This window comes from Sminthopsis crassicaudata, chromosome 1, assembly GCF_048593235.1.
Source record: "Sminthopsis crassicaudata isolate SCR6 chromosome 1, ASM4859323v1, whole genome shotgun sequence".
Taxonomy (NCBI): domain Eukaryota; kingdom Metazoa; phylum Chordata; class Mammalia; order Dasyuromorphia; family Dasyuridae; genus Sminthopsis; species Sminthopsis crassicaudata.
Genome location: NC_133617.1, coordinates 77,675,338 through 77,697,880, shown reverse-complemented (window position 1 = coordinate 77,697,880; position 22,543 = coordinate 77,675,338). Strand labels below are relative to the sequence as shown.

At 34.2% G+C, this 22,543-nt stretch overlaps 1 protein-coding gene across 1 annotated transcript; it reads right to left on the bottom strand.

Moving 5' to 3' along the window:
• Positions 1 to 3,982: 3,982 nt before the first annotated feature.
• Positions 3,983 to 14,053, bottom strand: LOC141540138 (leucine-rich repeat-containing protein 14-like). The gene is made up of 4 exons (XM_074263816.1): positions 13,952 to 14,053; positions 12,276 to 12,679; positions 7,906 to 8,526; positions 3,983 to 4,847 (listed from the first exon to the last, which is right to left on the bottom strand). The coding sequence occupies exons 2-4, from the start codon at positions 12,635 to 12,637 to the stop codon at positions 4,280 to 4,282; spliced, it is 1,551 nt and encodes a 516-aa protein (XP_074119917.1). The 5' UTR covers positions 12,638 to 12,679; positions 13,952 to 14,053; the 3' UTR covers positions 3,983 to 4,279.
• Between the last annotated feature and the right edge of the window lie 8,490 nt (positions 14,054 to 22,543).

Sequence of the window (22,543 nt, the reverse complement as noted above, 5' to 3'; positions counted from 1 at the left end):
ACAATAATACTGTATGAAGATGTATTCTGATGGAAGTGGATATCTTCAACATAGAGAAGAGCTAATCCAATTCCAATTGATCAATGATGGACAGAATCAGCTACACCCAGAAAAGGAACACTGGGAAATGAGTGTAAACTGTGAGCATTGTTTTTTGGTTTGGTTTTTGTTTTGTTTCTCTTCCCAGATTATTTTTACCTTGCGAATACAATCCTTCCTTTGCAACAACAACAACAACAACAAAATTCGGTTCTGCACATATATATTGTACCTAGGATATATTATAAGATATTTAATATGTATGGGAATGCCTGCCATCTAGGGGAGGGGGGTGGAGGGAAGGAGGGGAAAAACTCAGAACAGAAGGGAGTACAAGGGATAATGTTGCAAAAAAAAATTTACCTATGCATATGTACTGTCAAAGAAAATGTTATAATTATAAAAATTAATAAAAAACAAAAAAAACATTTTGACAAAGATGCACTGGCTCCGGCAGACAGGTTTTATAACCCACCGGAAGAGCAGTGTCCAGTGCAAGCAGCTCCACTGTCTTTAGATAATAGCCATGTGATGTGGAGAGACCCAGAAAGTGGTGAATAGAAGGGACCAGATAGGTTAACTGCTTGGGGGAGAAGGTTTGCTTGTATCTCTACACATGGAAAAGGAATCAGATGGGTGGCAACAAGCCATATTCGCCTTATCCATCAGAGAAAAACGGGGCAGACCCTTGAAATGAAGGAGAAGACCCAAGAAACATTGGGTGGTTCTGTTGCTGACTGTGCCCACTACTGAAAGAACTTGGCAGTTATGGCATTTGACTCATGGAAATCAAATATTGTTGGACTTGAAAACCCTCAGGAATCATTGGATTCTCTGAGACATCATAAGACTATTGTAGGACTTGAAAGTCCTCAGGAATCATTGGATTCTCTGAGACATCATAAGACTATTGTAGGACTTGAAAGTCCTCAGGAATCATTGCATTCTCTGAGGCATCATAAGACTGTTGCAGGACTTCAAAACCTGTAGGGATCATTGTATTCCCTAACATAAAAAAGACTGATGCGGGACTTCAAAAACTTGTGGGGATCATTGGATTCCCTAACACGTGAAGCAATGGACAATAGATTGGTTTTGGACTATCTCTTGGTTGCTGAAGAAGGCATATGTGTGACTGATGTTTGCGTACCCTCTTTCTAGGACTTCTGGAAATCTTTTACAAACCCATGTTAATTTATATTGTTTGTTATATCACTCATTGCATGTACTATTCATGTTTATTACACCACATTGAGCCTGCAAAAAAAATAGTATAAGCAAATTAGAAGAACAAGGAATAGTCTACCTCTCATATTTATAGAGACAGAAGGAATTTATGGCCAAACAAGAACTAGAGAACATTATAAAACACAAAATGGATAATTTTGATTATATTAAATTAAAAAGGGTTTGTACAAACAAATGCAGACTAGATTAGAAGGGAAGCAAAAAAGTGGGAGGAAAAATTTATATCCAAGGATTCTATTAAAGTCCTCATTTCTAAAATATGTAGAGAACTGATTCAAATTTATAAGAATATAAGACAGTCTCCAATTGATAAATGGCCAAAGGATACAAACAGACAATTTTCAGATAAAATCAAAGCCATTTCTGGTCATGGGAAAAAAAAAAACCACATTTCTTGTCATATGAAAAAATGCTCTAAATCACTATTAATCAGAGAAATGCAAATTAAGACAAATCTGAGGTACCATTACACACCTCTCATATTGACTAAGATGACAGGAAAACAATGATAAATGTTGGAGAGGATGTGAGAAAACTGGAACACTAATACATTATTGGAGTTGTAAACTGATCCATTCTGAGGAGCAATTTGGAAATATGCCCAAAGGGCTATCAAATTGTGCATACTCTTTGATATAGCAGTGTCACTACTAGGTCTATATCCCAAAGAGATCATTTAAAAAAGGGAAAGAACCCAGATGTGCAAAAATGTTTGTGGCAGCCCTTTTTGTAATAGCAAGGAATTGGAAACCGAGTGGATGCCCATCAGTTGGGGAATGGCTGAATAAGTTATGGTATGTGAATGTTATGGAATACTATTGTTCTATAAAAAACAATCAGCAGGATGATTTCAGAGAGGCCTGGAGAGACTTAAATGAACTGATGCCAGGTTAAGTGAATAGAACCAAGAGAACATTTTGCACAGCAACAAGATTATGTGATGATCATTTGTGATGGACTTGCAACAATGAAGTGATTTAGGCCAATTCCAATAGACTTGTAATGGAGAGAGCCATCTGCACCTAGAGAGAAGACTTTTGGGATTGTGTGGATCACCACAAAATATTTTCACTTTTTTGTTATTTGCTTTTTTTTCCTTTTTGATATGATTTTTTTGGTGCAGCATAATGAATATGGAAATATGTATAGAAGAATTGCATAACTATAACATATATTGGATTACTTGCTATCTAGGGAAGAGGATGGAAGAAAAATTTGGAACACAAGGATTTGCAAAATTGAATGCTAAAATTATCTTTGCATATATTTCGAAAATAAAAAGCTATTATTAAAAAAAGAAAAAAACTGATGGTATTTGAATAAAGATTGAAACAATTTTAGCACTTTATTATTCTTAGTTTGGGGGGGCTGTATTTTTTTGCAATATGGCTAATAGGGAAATATTTTGTATTCATGCACAATGTACAAATTGCTGTTTCAAGGAGGGAAGAGGAAAGAAGGGAAAGACTTTCTAACTCAAAATTTTAACAAATGAAATGTTTAAAGTTTTTATTTACATGAAATTGATTTTTAAAAAATTAAAATTAAATATAGAAAAAAGTTGACTGCATTTCTTGAGTTAAAATATCTGTTAGCATCCTAAAGTTTACTACTTTGTACACACTTTCCAATATTTCCTGGTGTTCTTGTATTTTTTTCCCTCTAATAAACTTTGCTTTTCATTTTGCTGGAAAGCCAATAACACCTAGAATGTTTTGCTAATCCCAGTACCCTTATCACTGCTCCTTTTATTTTATAAAATGTAAGGTCTTCTTGTTGTCATTTCAAAATTTTATGCTTCTTTCATTTTGATATGTTTTAATTTCTGCCTGTGTCATTTTTGGTCTGTGATTCTACTGCTTCTTGAAATTCCCATGCCCCACTGAGACATTCTTTTTTATGCTTTTAATTCTTCTCACATTGTCTTCTAAAAAATTTCCGTCAGCATCTAATTTCCCCATCGTAAAGATTTTAGATGTTTCTTTAGATCTGTTATCATGATTCTCAACCACTCTAGAGGTTTATGTGGCAGGACCTTCCCTACTTCCCAGCTGTAGTATTATAGTAGTCATCTTTCCATCTTGGGCTTTTATATCTCAGTATTAGTTTGGACTGTTTTCTTTATTTCTTTGGTCTATTAATTTCTCTGCAAGAATTTTCTTTCTGTTCCTTTTTTTTTTTTTTTTTAAGTTAAGCCCATCTGGTATATGTCACTAGTTTGAGCTGATACAGGTAAATCGGCTTAATCAAAAACTCAACTGCTGACCCATCAATTTTTGTCCTCGGATTTTAGAGAAAAATTCACAAATGTCAAAGTTTAATATAGGCCATCTAATGATACCCACAATTGAATCAAAATCTCCTTTCCAAAATTCTTGATAGTTGTTTATTCAATCTCCACTTTATTTGAATGTTTCCATTTCCCATTAATGATTTTTATGTCTATTCTCACTCCTATTCCTACTCTGTCTATATCTATATATAAATTATGATATAGATAGATAGATATAGATATATCTATATAAAATGGCTGCTTTATTTGTATGAGCACAATACTTGAGGCTTTGGAGTGTTCTGGTCTGGTCTCTTCCATGCCCATCTGATCACTAAGCTTCATAGTTTCCTGGTTTTAGACATATCTGTGTGGGTTTCTATGTCTAACAAAAATTAAATAAATTATAGTATATTCATGTAATGGCACTTTAAATTCATTTATTTAAAATATTTAAAAGCATGGAAAGATATAAAGGGTTTTTACACAAAAAGATCAGGAGAATGATGACGAGCTGTAATATATCCAACTTGAGATAAAAACTAATTAAAATTGTCTGTTAATAACTTTTCTTTGTAAAATACTTTAAGTTTTAGATAAATTTTATTCTTATTTTGTATATTTGAATATCTTTTATGGTTAAAATTATATTTAAAAATTTTCTTACTGAAAAAATTAACTATCTTATTATCATCTTCCTCACTCCTGGTAGTCAAACTACTACTGTAGGTCAAAATAATCACCAATATCAAAGATATGACTAAAATTATAATTAATAGCAGAGTCTCCCATTAAGATTGGCAAGTGACCCATTTCATTCAGGATAGAAAAAAATTTCTCACCATTGATATGCTCTTCCATTCCAATAGGAAAAGTTTCATTCTGGGTCAGATTCGTGCAACAATCCAGGAAAACTGGCATTGATATTGCCTTCAGGTTACGCAGTTTTTGGTGGCACTGCTCCAGGAAAATAAAAACGCTTTTGCTAGATAGCAAGTTGCCATACAGACCAAGATAATTGAGTCTGGTACAAGAATATAGATAGGGTAAGGCTTGATAAAAGTCAGTGTCATTGATCCTACATGTTGTCACATTCAGCCACATCAGTGAGGTCGACACTGACTTTAGAAGTTTCAGGAAGGAGTCTAATTGTTCAGTTATGTTGTTTCCTGTGAGATCCAGCTTTATAAGATGAGTACTATAGTGACTTTGGGCCAGGTAGGTTAGATCTTTGTTTGTCAGAGAACAGTAAGAAAATTGAAGGCTCTCTAGAGAGCACTGTAGATCTCTGAAAGTAAAATAAAAAATAAATGTTATTTATATACCAAAATCTAGATACCTCCTTCCGTATCTGTTCCCATCCTATGCTTATAGAATACATTTAGCTTCTAGTCTTCCACCTGTGCTGGACACATTTGTCCTGTCAATGGAAGATTAAGGTTTACCCAAGGTACAGAATAGAAACTAAACACACCAATGAGAAAATTAACTAATAATGGGGATTTAAAAAAAAAACAAACTAAAGTTAAAAGTCTATTCCATGACCACCAAAATGAATCTTTTATGATAACCAATGAATGCCTGAATGTAGGAAAATGACAATAAGAAAGCGTTTTGAGAAAATTGTTGTGATGAAATGAAAAACATTTGGCCCTATAAGCTTTGGAAGACCTGAGAAAAAGTAACTTGGACACATGGGACATGTCCATTTAGAAGTACCAGAATCTGAACCAAATCCAAAACCAATCTAAGATTTGCATCTCACCTAGAAAGAAATGGAAGGTTCTAATGCAGATTGTTGAAATTTACTTAATCTGACTTTTGATAATGTCCCAAGAAGGGGCAATTCTTCAAGGCTCTCATGTAGGCAACAGCATTAGCTAAGACTATAATGGAAACAGAGATAACACATCAAATTTTCAAGGTTGCAGGGACTAATTAAAGGGTCTTCCATAAAAACCTAATTGATCCATGTGCTCAGAAACTTAGCAGTGCTAAATTGAAAGGCTTCTTGGGTTCATGAAACCCACACATATATGTCTAAAACCAGGAAACTATGAAGCTTAGTGATCAGATGAGCATGGAAGAGACCAGACCAGAACACACCAAAGCCTCAGTATTGTGGCAGCCTGACCTGATATGCCCTTTAGGGTACAAATTCTGGATGCAAAAGAAAAAGTCCCTGCAAACGTGAAAGATGAAGTAAGGAACCTGACATCACTGGAACCTTAAATATGAACTAATCAAAGGAGGATTAAATGTAAATGTGAAACATAGAAACAGATTTAGTGGGAGGGGAGGATTTTTGCCTACATAAGAGAAATAGTCATAAGCAAATCCAGCTCAAAATATGGAGACTGGCTTGTCAAGAATGGATAAATCGGCAAGAAAAGGGATTTTAAAAAACTCTATCTCAGAGGTCTGAAGAAGGGAGAGTCAAAGGAAAAGTACAGTAGATCACAATTAGATTGGCAAAGATGACAAGATAAATGATTGTTGGAGGAAGACGTGAATTATCAAGATATTTCAAGAAAGTAGTGTGAAGCTATATGCTAAATTATTAAATTGCATATATCCTTTATTCGATGAGAACACTACTAGTCTTATGCCCCAAAGAGATCCAAAGCAAAAGGAAAGAATTAACTTATACTAAAATATTTATAGCAACTAAAATATTTATATAATATATATATGTATATAAAATACAAAATATTTTCTATAAATATTTTATTATTCTGAAGAAGTAGAAACTAAGGGAGTATCTATCATGTGGGAAATGATTGAACAAATTATGTTATATGCATATAATGGAATATTATGCTTTAAGAAACAATGAAAAGTATAGATTCAGAGAATAGATGCAAAGAGAATAGAAGAATAATTAATACAATAATTATAACACCATAAAGAATGACTTTGAAAGATTGACCATCAATACATTAGTCAACCAGGACTTAGGAAGATAGAAATATGGGATCCATGGCCTTACAGGGAAATAATAAACTTGAAATAGGAAGAGTGATATACTGCTTTTGACATGACTAATAGGTGGATTTGTTTTGTTCTTCTATGCTCATTTGCCATAAGAAAAGTTTGATTTGTTTTTTTGTTTGTTTTAATTTGGGGCATTTGAGAAAATTTTCATAATTGGGTAGCCATGTATCATAATAGATTAGTGGACTTGAAATCAGGAAGATTCATTTTCATGAGTTCAAATCTAGCCCTAGAAACTTATTAATAGCGTGACCTTAGACAAGTCATTTAACCCTGTTTGTCTCAATTCCTCATCTATAAAATGATCTAGAGAAGTAAATGGCAAACCAATCCAGCATCTTTACCAAGAAAATTTCAAAAATGAAGTTATAAAGAATCAAACATGATTGAAATGACTCATGAGTTGGCCAAAGAAATGAACAACAACAACAACAAAAATCAATCCTCCTCCAGGCCACTTTCTTCCTATGTAGGAACAGAATATTACCTTCTTTCAGAAGACCATGATATTCAGTGGGCACCAAATAGCAGATTTCAACAAGATTTTTTTAAAAGGATGTTTGCCTAATGATGATTATAATTCAGAATGGAAGGTGACAACTTTACCTAACTTTGGAGACCATCAAATTGAGACTAGCTAGTCAAATCCCACCTCCTCCTGAAGATTTTTCTTTATCCCCCTAATTGTGAACATCAGTCCCTCTAAATAATATCAATGATTCATATTTATTCTGTATGTTCTGATATATGTATTGAGATTGTAAGCTTTTTGTCCTGAGAGCAGAGAAAAAACATTTTTCCTTTGTATTCCCAACACAATTCCTAGGACATAGTAAATGGTGCTTAAAGAATGCTTGTTCTTAAGTGTTTTGAGGTTATTATAGAGGAAATAACCATTTCAGGCATGTATTAGACTATATAACTGAGTTCCCTTGTTCGTTGTAGGCTTGAAGCCATTTCATAAGTTTCTTTGACTAAATGCTTTTTTTACTGGCACAATAGGATCACAATGTTGTAAAGTTCCTCAGAGGTCATTGAGTCTTCATTTTATACATAGGAGAACCAAAACCCAGAGAGGTTAGGTTACTTGCCTCAGACCTCATAGGAAATATCAGTTTTATATTCAAATCTACGTTCTGTGACCCCAACCCTGACATTGTTTCCAATGCTTCCCTACAACAACCATACAATGGCTATGAAAATCTCTCTGAATTCAAGAATTCAACTTGCATTGCCTGGATGAAAGAAACAGATATCTCTTACAAAAATCTTCTAGTTTTCTAGTAAGAATTTCAAGACAGGATGTTTCAGGATGGTGGGGGTGAAAGGGATCATCTCCCAGTCTCACTTACCCAAGCAAATACTCCACCTGACCTGAAAGACATATACCATGTAAGGCCATCTCCTTGAGGTTTTTCAATTTGTTCAGTGATATTATAAAAAGATCAAAGTTGGCCTTTAGTTCAGGATTTTCCCACCAAAGTTCATCTTTACTAAAAGATGGCAATTTCAAGCTCTGCAAGTTATGAAAAGTAGTGATCTGTGACATAAACCACCTGATATCTATAGAGGTTATATCACTATGAATTAGGTCTACTCTGCGAAGTGCCAGTGGGTCCAAAAGAGGCAATAAATTTATAGCATCACAAGCAAAGAGGTAGATAGCATAGAAATCCCGACAAGTCAGGCGCAGAGGGCTGTTGGCATTGTCCTGGAGAATTGCTGTTAGAAAGTCTTTAGAGGTAGGGCCCATATAGAGGTCCACCAGGAGATCCACACGAGCTTCCTTTGGGAAAGCTATGTTGAGGGATGTTTCTGCCACTTGGTCTCCTGTCTGACTTTGCGAGTCACATGTGTCCTTATGTGAGGTATAAACTCGGCCTTGGCTTATTGAGGAGGTCCACAAGTTCATGAGTCTCAAGTTCCAAAAAAAATTACCAAATAATCCTGTCATATCCAGCTGCTGTAGCCTCCTGCATCAAGGACAAAAAACAAAACAAAACAAAACAAAAAACAATAAACAAAAATTAATTTAAAAAGCCAGGTCATAACCTGGCTCAGAAATCCTTGAGAATTCTGATTACCCTCATAATAGAAGGTCCAATAAAGTATAAAATGCCTTCCCTCTTGCATTTCCACAATAAGAGATCACCAAGCAGAACCAACTGGGTTATCCTCAGGGTGAGCTGGTGAGTGACTGAGAATAGACTCTTTTCTTTTATCCCATAAGTCATTGTCTCTATGGACTCTTGGACAGAATGGATCTTTCCCAACTATATCCTTCTTTACCTCAACAGTGAAGATGGATTCCCTAGAGTCTGATATCAACTATAAAATAATCACAGTTCTGCAAGTCTCTATTTAATCATCCTGGAGAGGTGCTCGTGGCATAGTGGAAATAGGATTCAAGATCAAAAATACAAATCCTGACACCAACACATATAGACTAGTTAAGTTACTTAAGCTTTCAGGATTCTAGACATCTTCCTAAAACTTATGGTAGCAGAGAAGTTACCAACAAGCATTTAGTTAACTCACCAAAGAGTTCTCCATGGCACTGATATCATGGGTTCAGCCCTTATCTCCATTAAGACTGTTGAAATGTAAGGACTCAGAACAAATCACTTATGCCTTCCTCCTACATTTCCCAAACACCTTACTTCATGCCTTCCTCCCTCACAAATGTAAGGACCTAATTTTGCTTACTTCTATATCAGCCTTTCAGACAAGCAAAGGACCTAGTCCTTACTGTCTTAAGTCAATCTCCAGGGCCACAGCACTACTTTATCCTTATCTTTCCTGAATGAGGACATAATTCCTCCAGCTTTGGGTTAAGTAGGCTTCTGAAAGTCCCTCAGGGAAGAAACATACTGCTAGCCATGAGTCAGGCAATTAATAATTAGACCAGATTTTGAAACATCTAATTATCTGTCCTCTTCAGTGGATCTCTTCCCACCCACTGATACTCTGTCTGGACTCATTTCCCAATAGTTAGCCTATCCCCATAGCTTCTTACTTTACTTAGTGATACTGAACTTTCAGCTGTCAGAAACCACAACTTTGTCCTCAAACCTAGCTGCATACTCTCTCAATTCAATTTATCTTGCCAAATATATCATTCCTTATATATACACGCTTCTTCATTGGACCTTATAGAACACGTTTTCTATAAGTAACATGCTTGTTTTTGCTTTACAACTCTTGCTCTACATCCTTCAACTTTCTGGCACTACTGAGCCATGGCTGCCTTATGATTCTGCTGTATTTCTGGTTATTAGATTCACTATGAGTGCCTCTTTTTCTCATAACTCCTAACTCTGGTCTTGATGGGAGAAATCTAATGACTCTCTTTCCTCTTCATTGACATAGTCTTACTCTTTTTCATTTACAAATTCCTCCTCCTTTGAGATTTACTCTTTTCAAAATTATTAGTTAGGCAAAATTGTGAATGTATCTACTGAATAATGAACCTTATTTTTCTTACTCCAGTTCTTGCCTTATCATACAAAAGAATATATTGGTATTCTGTCTTTTAAGCTATTACTTACTCTGCCATCATGCCTTACCTACACTTAGAAGTTATCAACAACCATAGCTTTGCCATCTGTGTTCCACTTTCATGTTCATGAATTTTGAAAGTTCAACTATTACTCACAATCTCCCATCATTAGTTAGCTAAAAATACTTCTGAAGAACCAATTATTAAATTTACAAGAGTGAAAATTTACTCTTTAGAAATGGGTTTGGCTGATTATCTAGTCTTCAAATACTAACGGAGAAAACACAAATTAACTATGCATGTCACATGTGCAGTATTTTTTTTCCTAGAGAGCCAGTTATTAAACATTGGCTAAAATACCAAAAATATTACTGTATATATGCAGTATCTTCATACCCCAAGGAGGACATTAAAAGGAAAGCCTACGTGAAACCAAGTAATAATGGCATTTTTTATGTTAGCAACTAAGTAGGTGTCTATTATTTATGGAATGACTAAACAAATTTTGTTATATAAATAACAGAATATTATTGTACTGTAAAAATGCCATTAAGAGAAAGAATATGCAGACTTAGATGAATTGAAGAAAAGTCAAATAAATAAAATCAAGAAACTTGTACAATGACAAAAGTATTATAAATGGAAAGAACAATCATCAGAAAATAAGTCCTCTGCAAATTTTTATCTCATTGGAATTGGCTTCTTATTGGAATTATTTTTATTTTTTATAAAACTACCATTTGTCTACTCCCTCACCTGGAAAAAACTACCATCTCCTACCTGAGGCCTTCTCTGAAGAAAAAAATTTATCTTTATTGTTAATTTAAATTAAAATTAAATTTTAATTAAATTTAAATTATTTAACAATATAGATAAATTTTAATTTTAAACATGTTCCTTACAATTAGCTTTTCGATGGCAGGAATTATTCTTTTTTATTTTAATTTCCAGGGCCTGATGCAGTACATGATAGAATTGGAGACCAGACTGGAGATGTAATTAATATAGAGAATTTTATTATTTATATATGTATTTTAATATAGGAAACTCCCTCTACCAATGCATGTCACCAACTTCTCTGCAAATTCTAGTGAGAGTAGCCTGAACACTGAAAGCTTAAGTAATTTATTCAGTCAATGGTCTCAGAGCTGGGTCTTAAATCTGGGTCTTTTTGGCTCTGAGGCAAAATAACTACTATGTCAACTTTACATGTTCATCATCAATTGGTTGTTGGCCATCTCTAAATGATTTTTTTGGTCTTTCTGGACCACAATCTCTTTAGTCATCCTTGCCTCTTCTCCTTTATGCTCCATAGCTACTTTTTCAGTTTTCTTAATTAAACACATCTCTTTTGTGGTTTTCCCTATCTCCTGTCACAAAGTCCCCAGGCTAGTTCAAGCTATTAGGACTGTTTAAATAGCTTCTGGGTTTATCTCCCTGCTTCCAGAGTCAGCACATTGTCTCCAAATTTACATTTCTAATACACAAGTTTGACATCACTTCCCTACTCACTTGTCTGGTGCTCCCCATTTCCTATAGACAGAGTTACAAAATTCTCAGCCTGGCATTTGAGTGCTCTGTATTCTAACTCCCATGTCAGTTTATAATCCTTTTTTCAAATTCATATCATAAACATATACCATACACTGTCTCAATCAACCTGGCCTTTTAGCACCTATTTCCTCCCTTCTGAATTGAACCTTTTCAGAGCTCATCCTCATAGTGCAAATGTATTTCCCTTTCTTTTATCTCATCACTGCTAGCTTTTTTTTTTAAAGTCTACAAAGAAGAGTCCATTTCTTAGCACTCAGATGATGCAATGTTCTTAGCTCTTATTTCTCTAGAAACTTGTTCAATTCAAAATTTTCCTTTTTACTCATCTTCATGTTAAATGTATTCAACTTTAAATGAAACATATTGTTTCCTACTAATATTTACTTGTAATTTATTATTCTTGCAGTTTATTAGATTTTACCTTAGTGAATTTAGGTGATCAAAGTTCTACTATTTACTTGTAGTCTTTTCCCATCCCCCAACCTGTTAGTGTTCTCCCCATCTTGAGAATGCTTTGTACTAACTAATCTGAACATATACTGTATCCATTGGAACCCATGGAATCCCTATCCCGTTTTCCTAGCATGTAGTAGATGCTTAGCAAATGAATCCAGCAGAGTCTATTTCCCAGGATGTGAGAAAACCTTCCCAGGTACCCTAAGGACAAACCTGTATGGGAGCTGCTGTGGACCTTCAATGATTACTTTCTTTATGTAGCTCCTCACTCCCAAGATGATGGCATCAATTTTATTTTTGCTTAATTTTTCATTCATTAAAGTCCACTGGCGTTCTGGACACTTCTTAGAAGAAGTCCAAGAACAGCACCAACATGTCTGCAGCAGCATCTGGATTTTAAGTTGGGAGTAAGGCCATGTCTTCACTAGCTCATACAGCAGCTTTGTCCTATTATCTCTGAAAGCCATCTTGAACAGAATTTTATATATGAGCCGTGGCACATATTCCAAGATTTTACACGTGGCTTCCTCATCCTTGGCCAGTTGCTGAGCACTTAGGAAAGTCAAGGAGTACATGTCTGGGGTCAAGGAACCTCCTGAGACCCAAATATAGAATACCTGTCAAAAAAAAGGTCAAAAAGCTAAGAATTAATCCTAGATTTTTAACAGCTTTAGTCTACCTTTTTAATTCCACTCATCCCATTCCATGCTACCAGTAAACAGGCCAGTAAATGTAAGAATAATTAGAAAAGTAGGTAGAGGAGAGGGTTAATCCCAACCTGTTGCTTCTGCTCCTTCAGCTTGCCCTATTTTCTGAGCTGAGCTGGAAAAAACTCCAAGAATTTTCTATAAGGTTCCCATTCTTCATATTGGGTCATATTTTTTCCCCCAATATCTAAATCCAAACGTGTGTTCTAAGAAAGATCACCATTGTTACCATCATAAGACATAGTCATTCTAGCTCAGCACAAATAAGTCTGTGTTTAATGTCAGATCAATTTTCAGCTCATCTCAGACACTTTTTAACAGTCTGTGCCTTCAGATAAGTTGCTTAAGGCCTATTGTCCTGTGAAACTGAAGACAGGGTGGCTGGAGGAAGGAAGTTTCTGATATTTAAAGCACTGTATAAATATATACTATCATGGTGATTAGCTTTGAAATTGGAATAGTCCTGGAAAAATTGGAGAAGATCGGCTTTATTTACTTTCCATCAGATCCTAGGCCAGCTAGAAGGCTCGGGGAATATAGTACTGGACCTGTACTTTTGCAAAGAAATTCCTCCAAAAAAGATCTCAAAGAGTTGGACACAACTGTAAATGACCAAATAATAAACAAACCAAATACTGTTTTATTCTCCTTTGCCCCAAAATATCTCGTTTCTAGACACATGAACTAACCCTTCTTACATTACTCATGGTATGCCTAAGCTAAAGTCCTCATAGTAACAGCTTAAGTCTGCTACCTTCTTTTTATAGAATTCTAAAGAGCTGCAAAAAACAACTTAGGACTGCCAATTTAAACTCTTCTATTTCACGATTGGAAACCAAGGCCAAAAGAAGAAAAAGATCTGCCCAAATTCAAAATGAGTTAGTAACCTAACCATAACTTAATATCTCCCTGTTCTATTCAGTCCCTCTCTTCAGTTCCTTCTTCCTACCCTCTAATAAAAGCACGAGCCTCGCACATAGTAGAGGCTCAGTAATTTCTGTGAATAAACTGAGTATGGAATCGAATTATAACCTCCTGAGGAGACTCTCAAAAGATAAAGGGCCAATTTGGAGGCAAAACTGTTCTCCTACTGTCCTCTCCTCTACCTAAGTTTCTGCCTTGCAACTCTTACTCATACCCTATCACCTTTGTGTTTGAGACTACTTCCAACCATGCACTTACCTGAAGTCTTCTCAGGAAATATTCTCATAAGAATATGTTATGGTCAGTTAGAACATACACTTAACTGAGGTCCTCTGGGCATTATTTGAGGACCTACAACTCAGCTTGTTTTGGGACCCATTTAATTTAAGCTATTACGCCCTCTGTTACAATAAGACACCTGTGCCCAACTCCCTTGTTAGGTATATAGATGCTAGAGAGATTACAGCTGTCTTTCCTTTGCCAACTGATTAGTTGACATTAGTATTCATTAGTTGACTTTTTTCTTCAGCAATTCAAGGGCTTGAATATATGGATGCTTGCTAGTGCCAAAGTGAAGATAGATAAGAGACATTTCAGAATGAATGTGCTAAATGCCTGGGATCTTTTGGGGAGAGATGAAGAGTTTGTGAGCAATCTATTAACAAAAATCTGAGCTTCCTATGTGCTCCTCTGAACCAAATAAATTAATCTGAAGGAAGGGAGGATGTAAGAATTTGTTGGCAAGGCTCCTGTAGACAGAGGCTTTCTTTCGGGGTAAGCAGGAAAATGGCAGAATTAGAGAGAATTATGTTATCTGCCAAAAAGACAGGATTCAGAAGACACTAGTACTATAATTTTATAAATTATTCTCCTAGTGCTGCTCATTTTCCTCTATATCAATCCATACATTTCTTGCCAGATTTCCCTGAATTTATTCTCTGTATAATTGATTATAACTCAATAATTTCCCATTATTGTTACTAATCATTATTTCTTCAGCAATTCTAAAACCATGGCCATAACTCTCCCAACTCCCAATTTTTGTATTACAATTAGTGCTGCTATAAATATTCTAACATGTATGAGACACATCATTCTGTCATTTACTTCCTTGGCATACATATTTATCAGTGGGATCATTGGGTCAATGGCTTTGGATTAATTGGTTATTTTCTCCCAATCCAAATGGATTTCCAGAATAGGTAGTCCCATTCAGAATTGTATATTTCTATATCTAACTAAATTTCTATTTATCTATAGTAAGAAAATTACTATAGCACTAGATAGACAGAAAATGCTGTAGGTTTATAAAGAACTTTTTTCAAACAAGCCTATCTATAGGTAGTAAAAAGTATAGAGAATTTACCTGACTTGTCAAAGGTTACACAGTAAAAAAAAAAAAAGTGCAATGAGTTTAGATAATTGAGCTCATTTTTATCAAATTACATTTTGTTATGATTTTTCCTAACTCTATAAAATAATTTTTGGTAATTTGGTATGGCAATACATAGGTAAATTAATTCAGGCATAATTGTTATTTTTATTTTATTGCCTTGGTCAGCCCATAAATAATTAATATTTCTTGAATTGCTTAGATTTTTTTCAATATATATGAAATGTATTTTGTAATTGTGACCACTTAGTTCCTGGAATTCTCTTGGTAGGTAAAGTGTATTTTACATAGTAATTACTTTAAATGAAATTTCATTTTCTATCTCTCAAAATATATTTCAATAGTAATCATGTTGTGGAGTGAACAGACAAAAAAGAAACAAATAAACTGAAAAAGTATGCTTCAGTCTGCATTCACACTCTGTGAGTTCTTTCTCTGGAGATGGAGAGCATTTTCATTATCAGTCCTTTAGAATTATCTTGAATGATTGCATTGCTGAGAATAGTTAAGTCATTCACAGTTGATCATCTTACAAAATTGTTGTTTCTGTGTGCAATTTTTTCTGGCTCTGCTTGTTCACTTTTCATTAGCTTATGTAAGTTTTCCCAGATTTTTTAAAGCATCTTGCTTCTCATTTCTCATAGAAAAACAATATTCCGTCATGATCATATACCATAACTTTTTTAGCCATCCTCAATTTCTAATTCTTTGCCACCAATTAAGATCTAATATAAATATTTTTGTATAAAAGTCCTTTTCCCTTTTTAATCTCTTTGAGATATAGACTTTATAGTGTCATTTCTGGATCAAATTGTAGGCAGAGTTTTATAGATAGCCCTTTGGGCATAGTTCCAAATTATTAGCCAGAATTGTCAGGATTCTGATTTTTTTCCATATCTCCTCCAAAATATTTTCATTTTCCTTTTCTATCATATTAGCCAATATGATAGGGGCAAAGTGGCACCTAAGAGTTGTTTTAATTTGCATCTTTATAATTAATTGTGATTTAAAGCATTTTTTCATATTACTATAGTTTTGATTCCTTTATCTGAAAATTTGCTGTTTATATCCTTTGACCACTTATCAATCAGAGAATGACTTCTATTCTTGCAACATTAACTAGGTTCTCTTTATGTTTGAGAAATGAGACCTTTATCTGAGAAATTTGCTGTGATTTTTTTTCACAGATACATTTATTAGCTCTTTATTTCCCTCTATCCTATATTCCTCCCATTTATGCTTCTCTCTCTTTCCTTTAATGCTATCCCTCCTCAAAATTGTTTTATTTCTGTCCCTTGCTTCTCTTAAGCCACTTCCCCTTTTATCAGCCCTCCCTTCTTGTTATACCTCTCCCTTCCTACTTCCCTATCAAGTAAGATAGATTTTTTTTTACCCAACTGAGTGTCTGTTACATATTCTTTGAGCCTGTTCTGAAAAGAATAAGGTTCAAATATTCCACACCTCTACAATCTTCCCCTCTGGTATACCTCTTTTATGTGAGGTAATTTATGCTATACTACCTCTACCTTTCCCATTTTCTCTAGTGCATCCCTTTTTCCCATGAATTAATTTTATTTTTCTTACATAATCATTCCATCATATTCAACTCATACACCAGTGATACAAGTATCATCTTCCCATGTAAGACTATAAACAATTTGATCTTATTGAATTTCTTATGATTTCTCTGGAGTCTTGTATTTGATAGTCAAATTGTCTATTGTGCTTTGGTCTTTTCATCAGAAATGCTTGATAGTCCTCTATTTCATGTCATTAAATATTCATTTTCCCCCTAAAAGATTATACTCAGTTTTACTGGGTAGGTAATTATTGCTTGTAATCTTAGCTCCTTGGCCTGATGGAATATCATATTCCAAATCCTTCAATCTTTTAGCAGTAGGAATTGCTAAATTATGTGTAATCCTGTGGCTCCATGACATTTGAATTCTTTCTAGTTGTTTGCAATATTTTTACTGGACCTGGAGCTTTGGGAATTTGGCTACAATATTCCTGGGAGCATTTGTTTTGAGATCTCTTTCAGGACATGATCAATATATTCTTTCAATTTTGTCATCTGGTTCTAGGTTATCAGTGCAGTTTTTCTTGAAATATAAAGTCTGTTTTTTTTTTCTTTTTTTGGCTCATGGCTTTTAGGTAATTCAATAATTCTTAAATTATTTCTCTTTGATCTATTTTCCAAGTCAGATATTTTTCCAACGAGATATTTCACATTTTGTCCACTTTTTATTTTTAAATTTTGATTGTTTCTTGATATTTCATGAGATCACTAGTTTCCACTTGCTTATTTCTACTTTTTAATGAATTATTTCCTTTCCCATTTGGCCAATTCTACTTTCTATGGAGACCTTTAATTCGATGATTTTTTTTTTGTGCCTTTTTTACCTTTGGCCTAGTCTGCTTTTTTCAGGTGTTATTTTCCTCAGTCTTTTGCTGTTTTTCATGATTTTGATTACTCACATATCTTTTTCTCAATTTTTCTTCTACCTCTATTATTTTATCTTTAAAATCCTTTTTGGGTGCTTCCAGGAATTCTTGGGCCTGAAACCAGCTAAACGTCCTCTGTAATCACCTGACCAGTTTTCTGCTCATCTTATCTCTTGTGGAGTAGGAGCTACAGTAGCTGCCCCTGCTAAGGCTGCTGATTTTTTACTGGAATGTAGCCTATATAGAATGCACTCTAGTTTCACCTCACTGAGACAGATTTTCCTGCCAACTTTCTAAGTTATCTTGGGCTGGAAAAGTGTTTTTACCTTGGATTTTGTTGTTACTGGTGGTGATAGCATTAGTGGTAGTTCTGGTGCCCCAGAATTTGTTTTTAAGGCACTGTTTTAAGTTTTCAGGAGGGAAATTTAGGAGAAGTCAAGTGAGTCCATCCTTGCCTTTACTCTGCCATCTTGGCTCCCCCAAGTCAAGCTTAGTTTTTATAATTTAATCTTGATTTGCGTTTGTGTTTATACTTTCCATTTATATCACTGTAGTCATTGTGCATATTTTTTCTTGGCTCTGCTTACTTCATTCTGCATCAGTTCACGTAGGCTTTCCTATGCTTCTTTATATTTATGTGACATATGATTTAAAACTGTAATAGAATCAGTTGATAATTTGTTTCAGTTAATTCAATTCTTACCATAATAGCAAATTAAAGATTAGTCATTGAAAAATTATATTGTGTGATAGACAGAATCAGCTACACCCAGAGAAGGAACACTGGGAAATGAGTGTAAACTCTTTGCATTTTTTGTTTTTCTTCCCAGGTTATTTTTACCTTCTGAATCCAATTCTTCCTTTTCAACAACAACAACAACAAAATTCAGTTCTGCACATATATATATTGTATCTAAGATATGCTATAACATATTTAATATGTATGGGAATGCCTGCCATCTAGGGGAGGAGGTGAAGGGAAGGAGGGGAAAATTCGGAACAGAAGGGAGTACAAGGAATAATGTAAAAAAATTGCCTAAGCATATGTACTATCAAAAAATGTTATAATTATAAAATTAATAAAAAAATTTTAAATAAATAAAATTACATCAAGCAGAATTAATTCCTTTAAAAAACTTATATTGTGATCTGATAAAAAAAATTTTGGTTTTGCTGGGTAAGCTTAAATGATAATTTCTTCCCAGCTCCCCTAAAAAGGATTTTCTTTTTTTGTAGCCTGTCTATAAGTCTGTCTTATTATTTTGTCTATGTTTTTGTGTAATTGTAAAAGATAGGATTTAAAGGAAAAATGCAACCAGATAGAAAAACTGCTAGAAAGCTATAATCAAAAAACCTGCAAAATACATTTTTGGTCATTTCAGCCTTGATCCCATTGGAATTACAGAATAAAATCAGATATACATGGTTTGTAAAACTGTCAAAAACACAGTAGATTTTGGAGGTTTAGACATTAATGGTATTAAAAATTAGTCATTAAGGAGTTTTACTTAGCAACATATGCTAAATTTTCGTGAGTGGGAATACAACTCTGTAGAATTTGTTTTTTTTTTTTTAATAAGAATTAAATTTTTTTAAAGTTTCAGGAATAAACAGAATTTAGCTCATTTCCATTTCCACTCCCCCACTCCCACCTCCAAAGATTGATAACCCTATTGTTTTAGTGCAATGAAGGAAAATAGCTAGTTTTAAAACAATTCCAGAATGAAGAAAAAAACTTTTAAAATATATCTAAAACTTAAATAGCTGCTTCTTGTTAACCTTTCCTTGACCATTAAAAGAGAAAATGTTCCTTAAATCAAAGATCCCCTGAACCTTTCCCACCTTGGTTCAGAGATCCCTTTGATTTCTTCAGGCACAGACTTCTACACTTTAGTGTAGAGCAGAAGCATTTATGGGCACACATGCTTAACGAACAGCAAGAACTACTTCTCTGAAGTTTGGAGGTTTAAGAAGTGATTGATATGGTTTTAAAAGAGAAGAAAGAGGTGTTGGTGCATTCTAGGGGTGTTCTGGGAAGGAGAGTTCCAAGAATTGGGCAGAGAATAGGAGTGTAAAGTACCTGGAACAAGGTTTGTGTAGCCCTGTCCATTTGGGACAGGTATGAACCAGTTCGAATTAGTCTTGTGCTTGCTGGTTCAGCAAAGGTGTTCCAGGTTCACCCATTGGACATCTCAAAGGATCACTACTATGTCAGACTCAACACTAATTTTGCCTTCTGATTGGCTGATTCTGATTCTTAAGTTATTTTGGCCTCTCCTAGACAATAACAGAATTCAAGCAAATACAGGTGATTACCAAACTCATTATTCATCCCATGTCTACATCCCAAGAGTGATGTAAAAACATCATGGAAAAAAAGTTGATAGCTTAGTAAAGAAGGCACACAAAAAAAAATCTGAAGAAAATAATACCTTGAAAAACAGAATAGGCTAAATGGTAAAAGACACAAAAATGCAATGAGAAGAATTCCTTAAAGCAAAATTGACCAAATGGAAAAAGATGTACAAAAATCATTGAAGAAAACTGGACAAATAGAAATTGAATACCAAGAAACAATAAAACAAAATCAAAAGAATTTTAATAGAAGAAAATGAGAAATATGTCATTGGAAAAACAAGTGACCTAGAAAACAGATCAAGGAGAGATCATTTAAGAATTATTGGACTAGGGGCAGCTAGGTGGTACAGTGGATAGAGCACCAGCCCTGAAATCAGGAGGACCTGAGTTCAAATCTGTCTTAGAAACTTAAAACTTCCTAGCTGTGTGACCCTGGGCAAGTCACTTAACTCCAACTGCCTCAAAAAAAAAATTATTGGACTACCTGAAAACCCTGAGCCCAAAAAAGAGCTTAGATATCATCTCTTAAGAAATTATTATAGAACCAGAGGGTAAAAATACAAAGTGAAAGAATCCATTGATCACATTTTGAGAATCCAGCTCTGATCCTGTTAACCTCTCTCATTTCAGGTCAGGTTCACAAATAAAGGTGCTTTAAAAAAAAACCAGAGAATGCAGGAAAACTTGAGTTATATTCAAGTGCAAAAATTTTGTTAGCTGTATAATCTTGAGCAAGTTATGTTTTCTCTGTTTACCTTAGTTTCCTGATATGTAAATAGTAAGAAAAATAATAATGGTACCTACCTCCTGGAGTTGTAAGGATCAAATAATATAAAGATTATAAAGTGCTTAATACAGTGACTGCCATATAGTAGGCACTTTACAAATATTAACTATCATTATTATTTCTTTAATTAAATGTAATTGTTCCATGCTTTATAACTCTAAAGTGGGCTTCATATATGATTAGTATAAAATACCAAAGGTAATAAGGTTAATTATTTTTATATAGGATAATTTGGAAATACATTTGTCTGAACTGATGTCATCTGATTGGTAACAAGTTTTGCTTCATATTTTAAATTCATAATATTGAAATGTTATTATTGAATTTCTAAATTCTCTTATACTATGAAATTTGAGAGATCATTATATCCAAAATGTAGTCAAACAACTTTTTTTAAAGCTTAGTTGCTTTAAATTATGAATAGAGCTGTTAAAAGAATGTGACAAAAATAGGTATCTGAACATTATTAAATATTGAGTATATATTGTTTTGAAACCAATAATAGCAATGATAATAATATCTCTTAAACTAAAGAATGATTTCTTGGAAGGCAGCTAGATGGCACAGTGAATAAAGCACTGGCCTTGAAGTCAGAAGGATATGAGTCCAAATCTGGCCTCAAATACATAACACTTACTAGCTATGTGATCCTGGACAAGTCACTTAACCCCAAATGCCTAGCCCCCCCAAAAAAGGAATGAATTATTATTTGAAATTTTTAGCTATCTCTTATAAAAATTATGAAAACATATAGGAGGTTTAAAGATATAACTTCAAGATATTGAGTCAACTGTCAAGAATTTGCTATATGTCTGAAAGCCTAACTGAGGAAGAAACATGAGAAAGATATTCAAGCCCTAAGTTATAGTTAGTGAAATTTTGTTATTTGAAGTCAAAACTCAATAATTTGCTATTGTTTTCAGTTTTGATTTCATGGATAATTGTCTGAATTATAATGAAGCCAACAATAGAAAATGGCATGTGCTTCAGTCTGATAACTATTAGAGGTAGACATCTGTGACTGGGGAAAAGTTTGGGAACAACCTTGGCTGAGCATAAAATAAAATTCTATTGATTCATTTTTTCATTGTGTTCCCACAGGAAACTTCCCCACCTGGTTAATCTTGAGCCTGGCTTTTGATGCCCTGTGACTACGATTGGCTATCAGATATGACTTATGCCTGGAATAAAAAAGAGCTAAGGAACTTTTTTTCTTTTTGGGGTATAACTATACCCATCCTTTTCCTTTCATAGCAAATTTCTAGTAAAAGGCAGACGAGCTATAGAATTTTTTAAAGTACAATATTAGATCTATTAATTGATCAATACTGAAAAATCTCTGAGTTACTATAAAATGCAAGTGTGAAAAAAATCTTACAATTTTAGTCTGTATTTGTGGTGTGAAGGTACCTTCAAAATTAATGTCTATTTTCTCTGAATTACTTTTATCAGGAAGGTACACTAGATACAAAATAAGTCTGTTTGCTGAAAGGAGTCAATCAGCAGCCTACAGTGAATCAAAGCATTGCTCACTCCCAGATGCCTTTGATGGTGTTCAATGGATGATGTTACTGAGCTGTATACCCCAAAATAGATAGCCTAAATCAGCCTTGCAGTCAACTGTTTTGGCAAAATATCAAGTTTCTCTGTCCTACCTGTTCCTGGGACTATCCATTCTTTACCCTAATCCTTGCTGAACCTCTTATGGTTTTTAATTATAAATTGCCCTTGTCTTCTTTCCTAGGCTATGGGTTCCTTTTTGCTTTGTACTGAAGTGTCTAATGTCAAATTTTACTTCTAATAATTTTTTTTGCTTTCAATTCAGCTTGAATTTCTTCAAATTTTGAGAGGAAGGCTTCACCCAGTT

What these genes read in the sequence shown, in the direction of transcription:
- LOC141540138 (XM_074263816.1), bottom strand. Translation starts at nt 12,637, where the DNA reads ATGTACTCCTTGACTTTCCTAAGTGCTCAGCAACTGGCCAAGGATGAG. An exon ending in CCACAGCAGCTCCCATACAG is followed by an intron (nt 8,527 to 12,275) that starts GTTTGTCCTTAG and finishes TCCTTGATGCAG; the next exon opens with GAGGCTACAGCAGCTGGATA. An exon ending in CAGGTGGAGTATTTGCTTGG is followed by an intron (nt 4,848 to 7,905) that starts GTAAGTGAGACT and finishes TTTTACTTTCAG; the next exon opens with AGATCTACAGTGCTCTCTAG.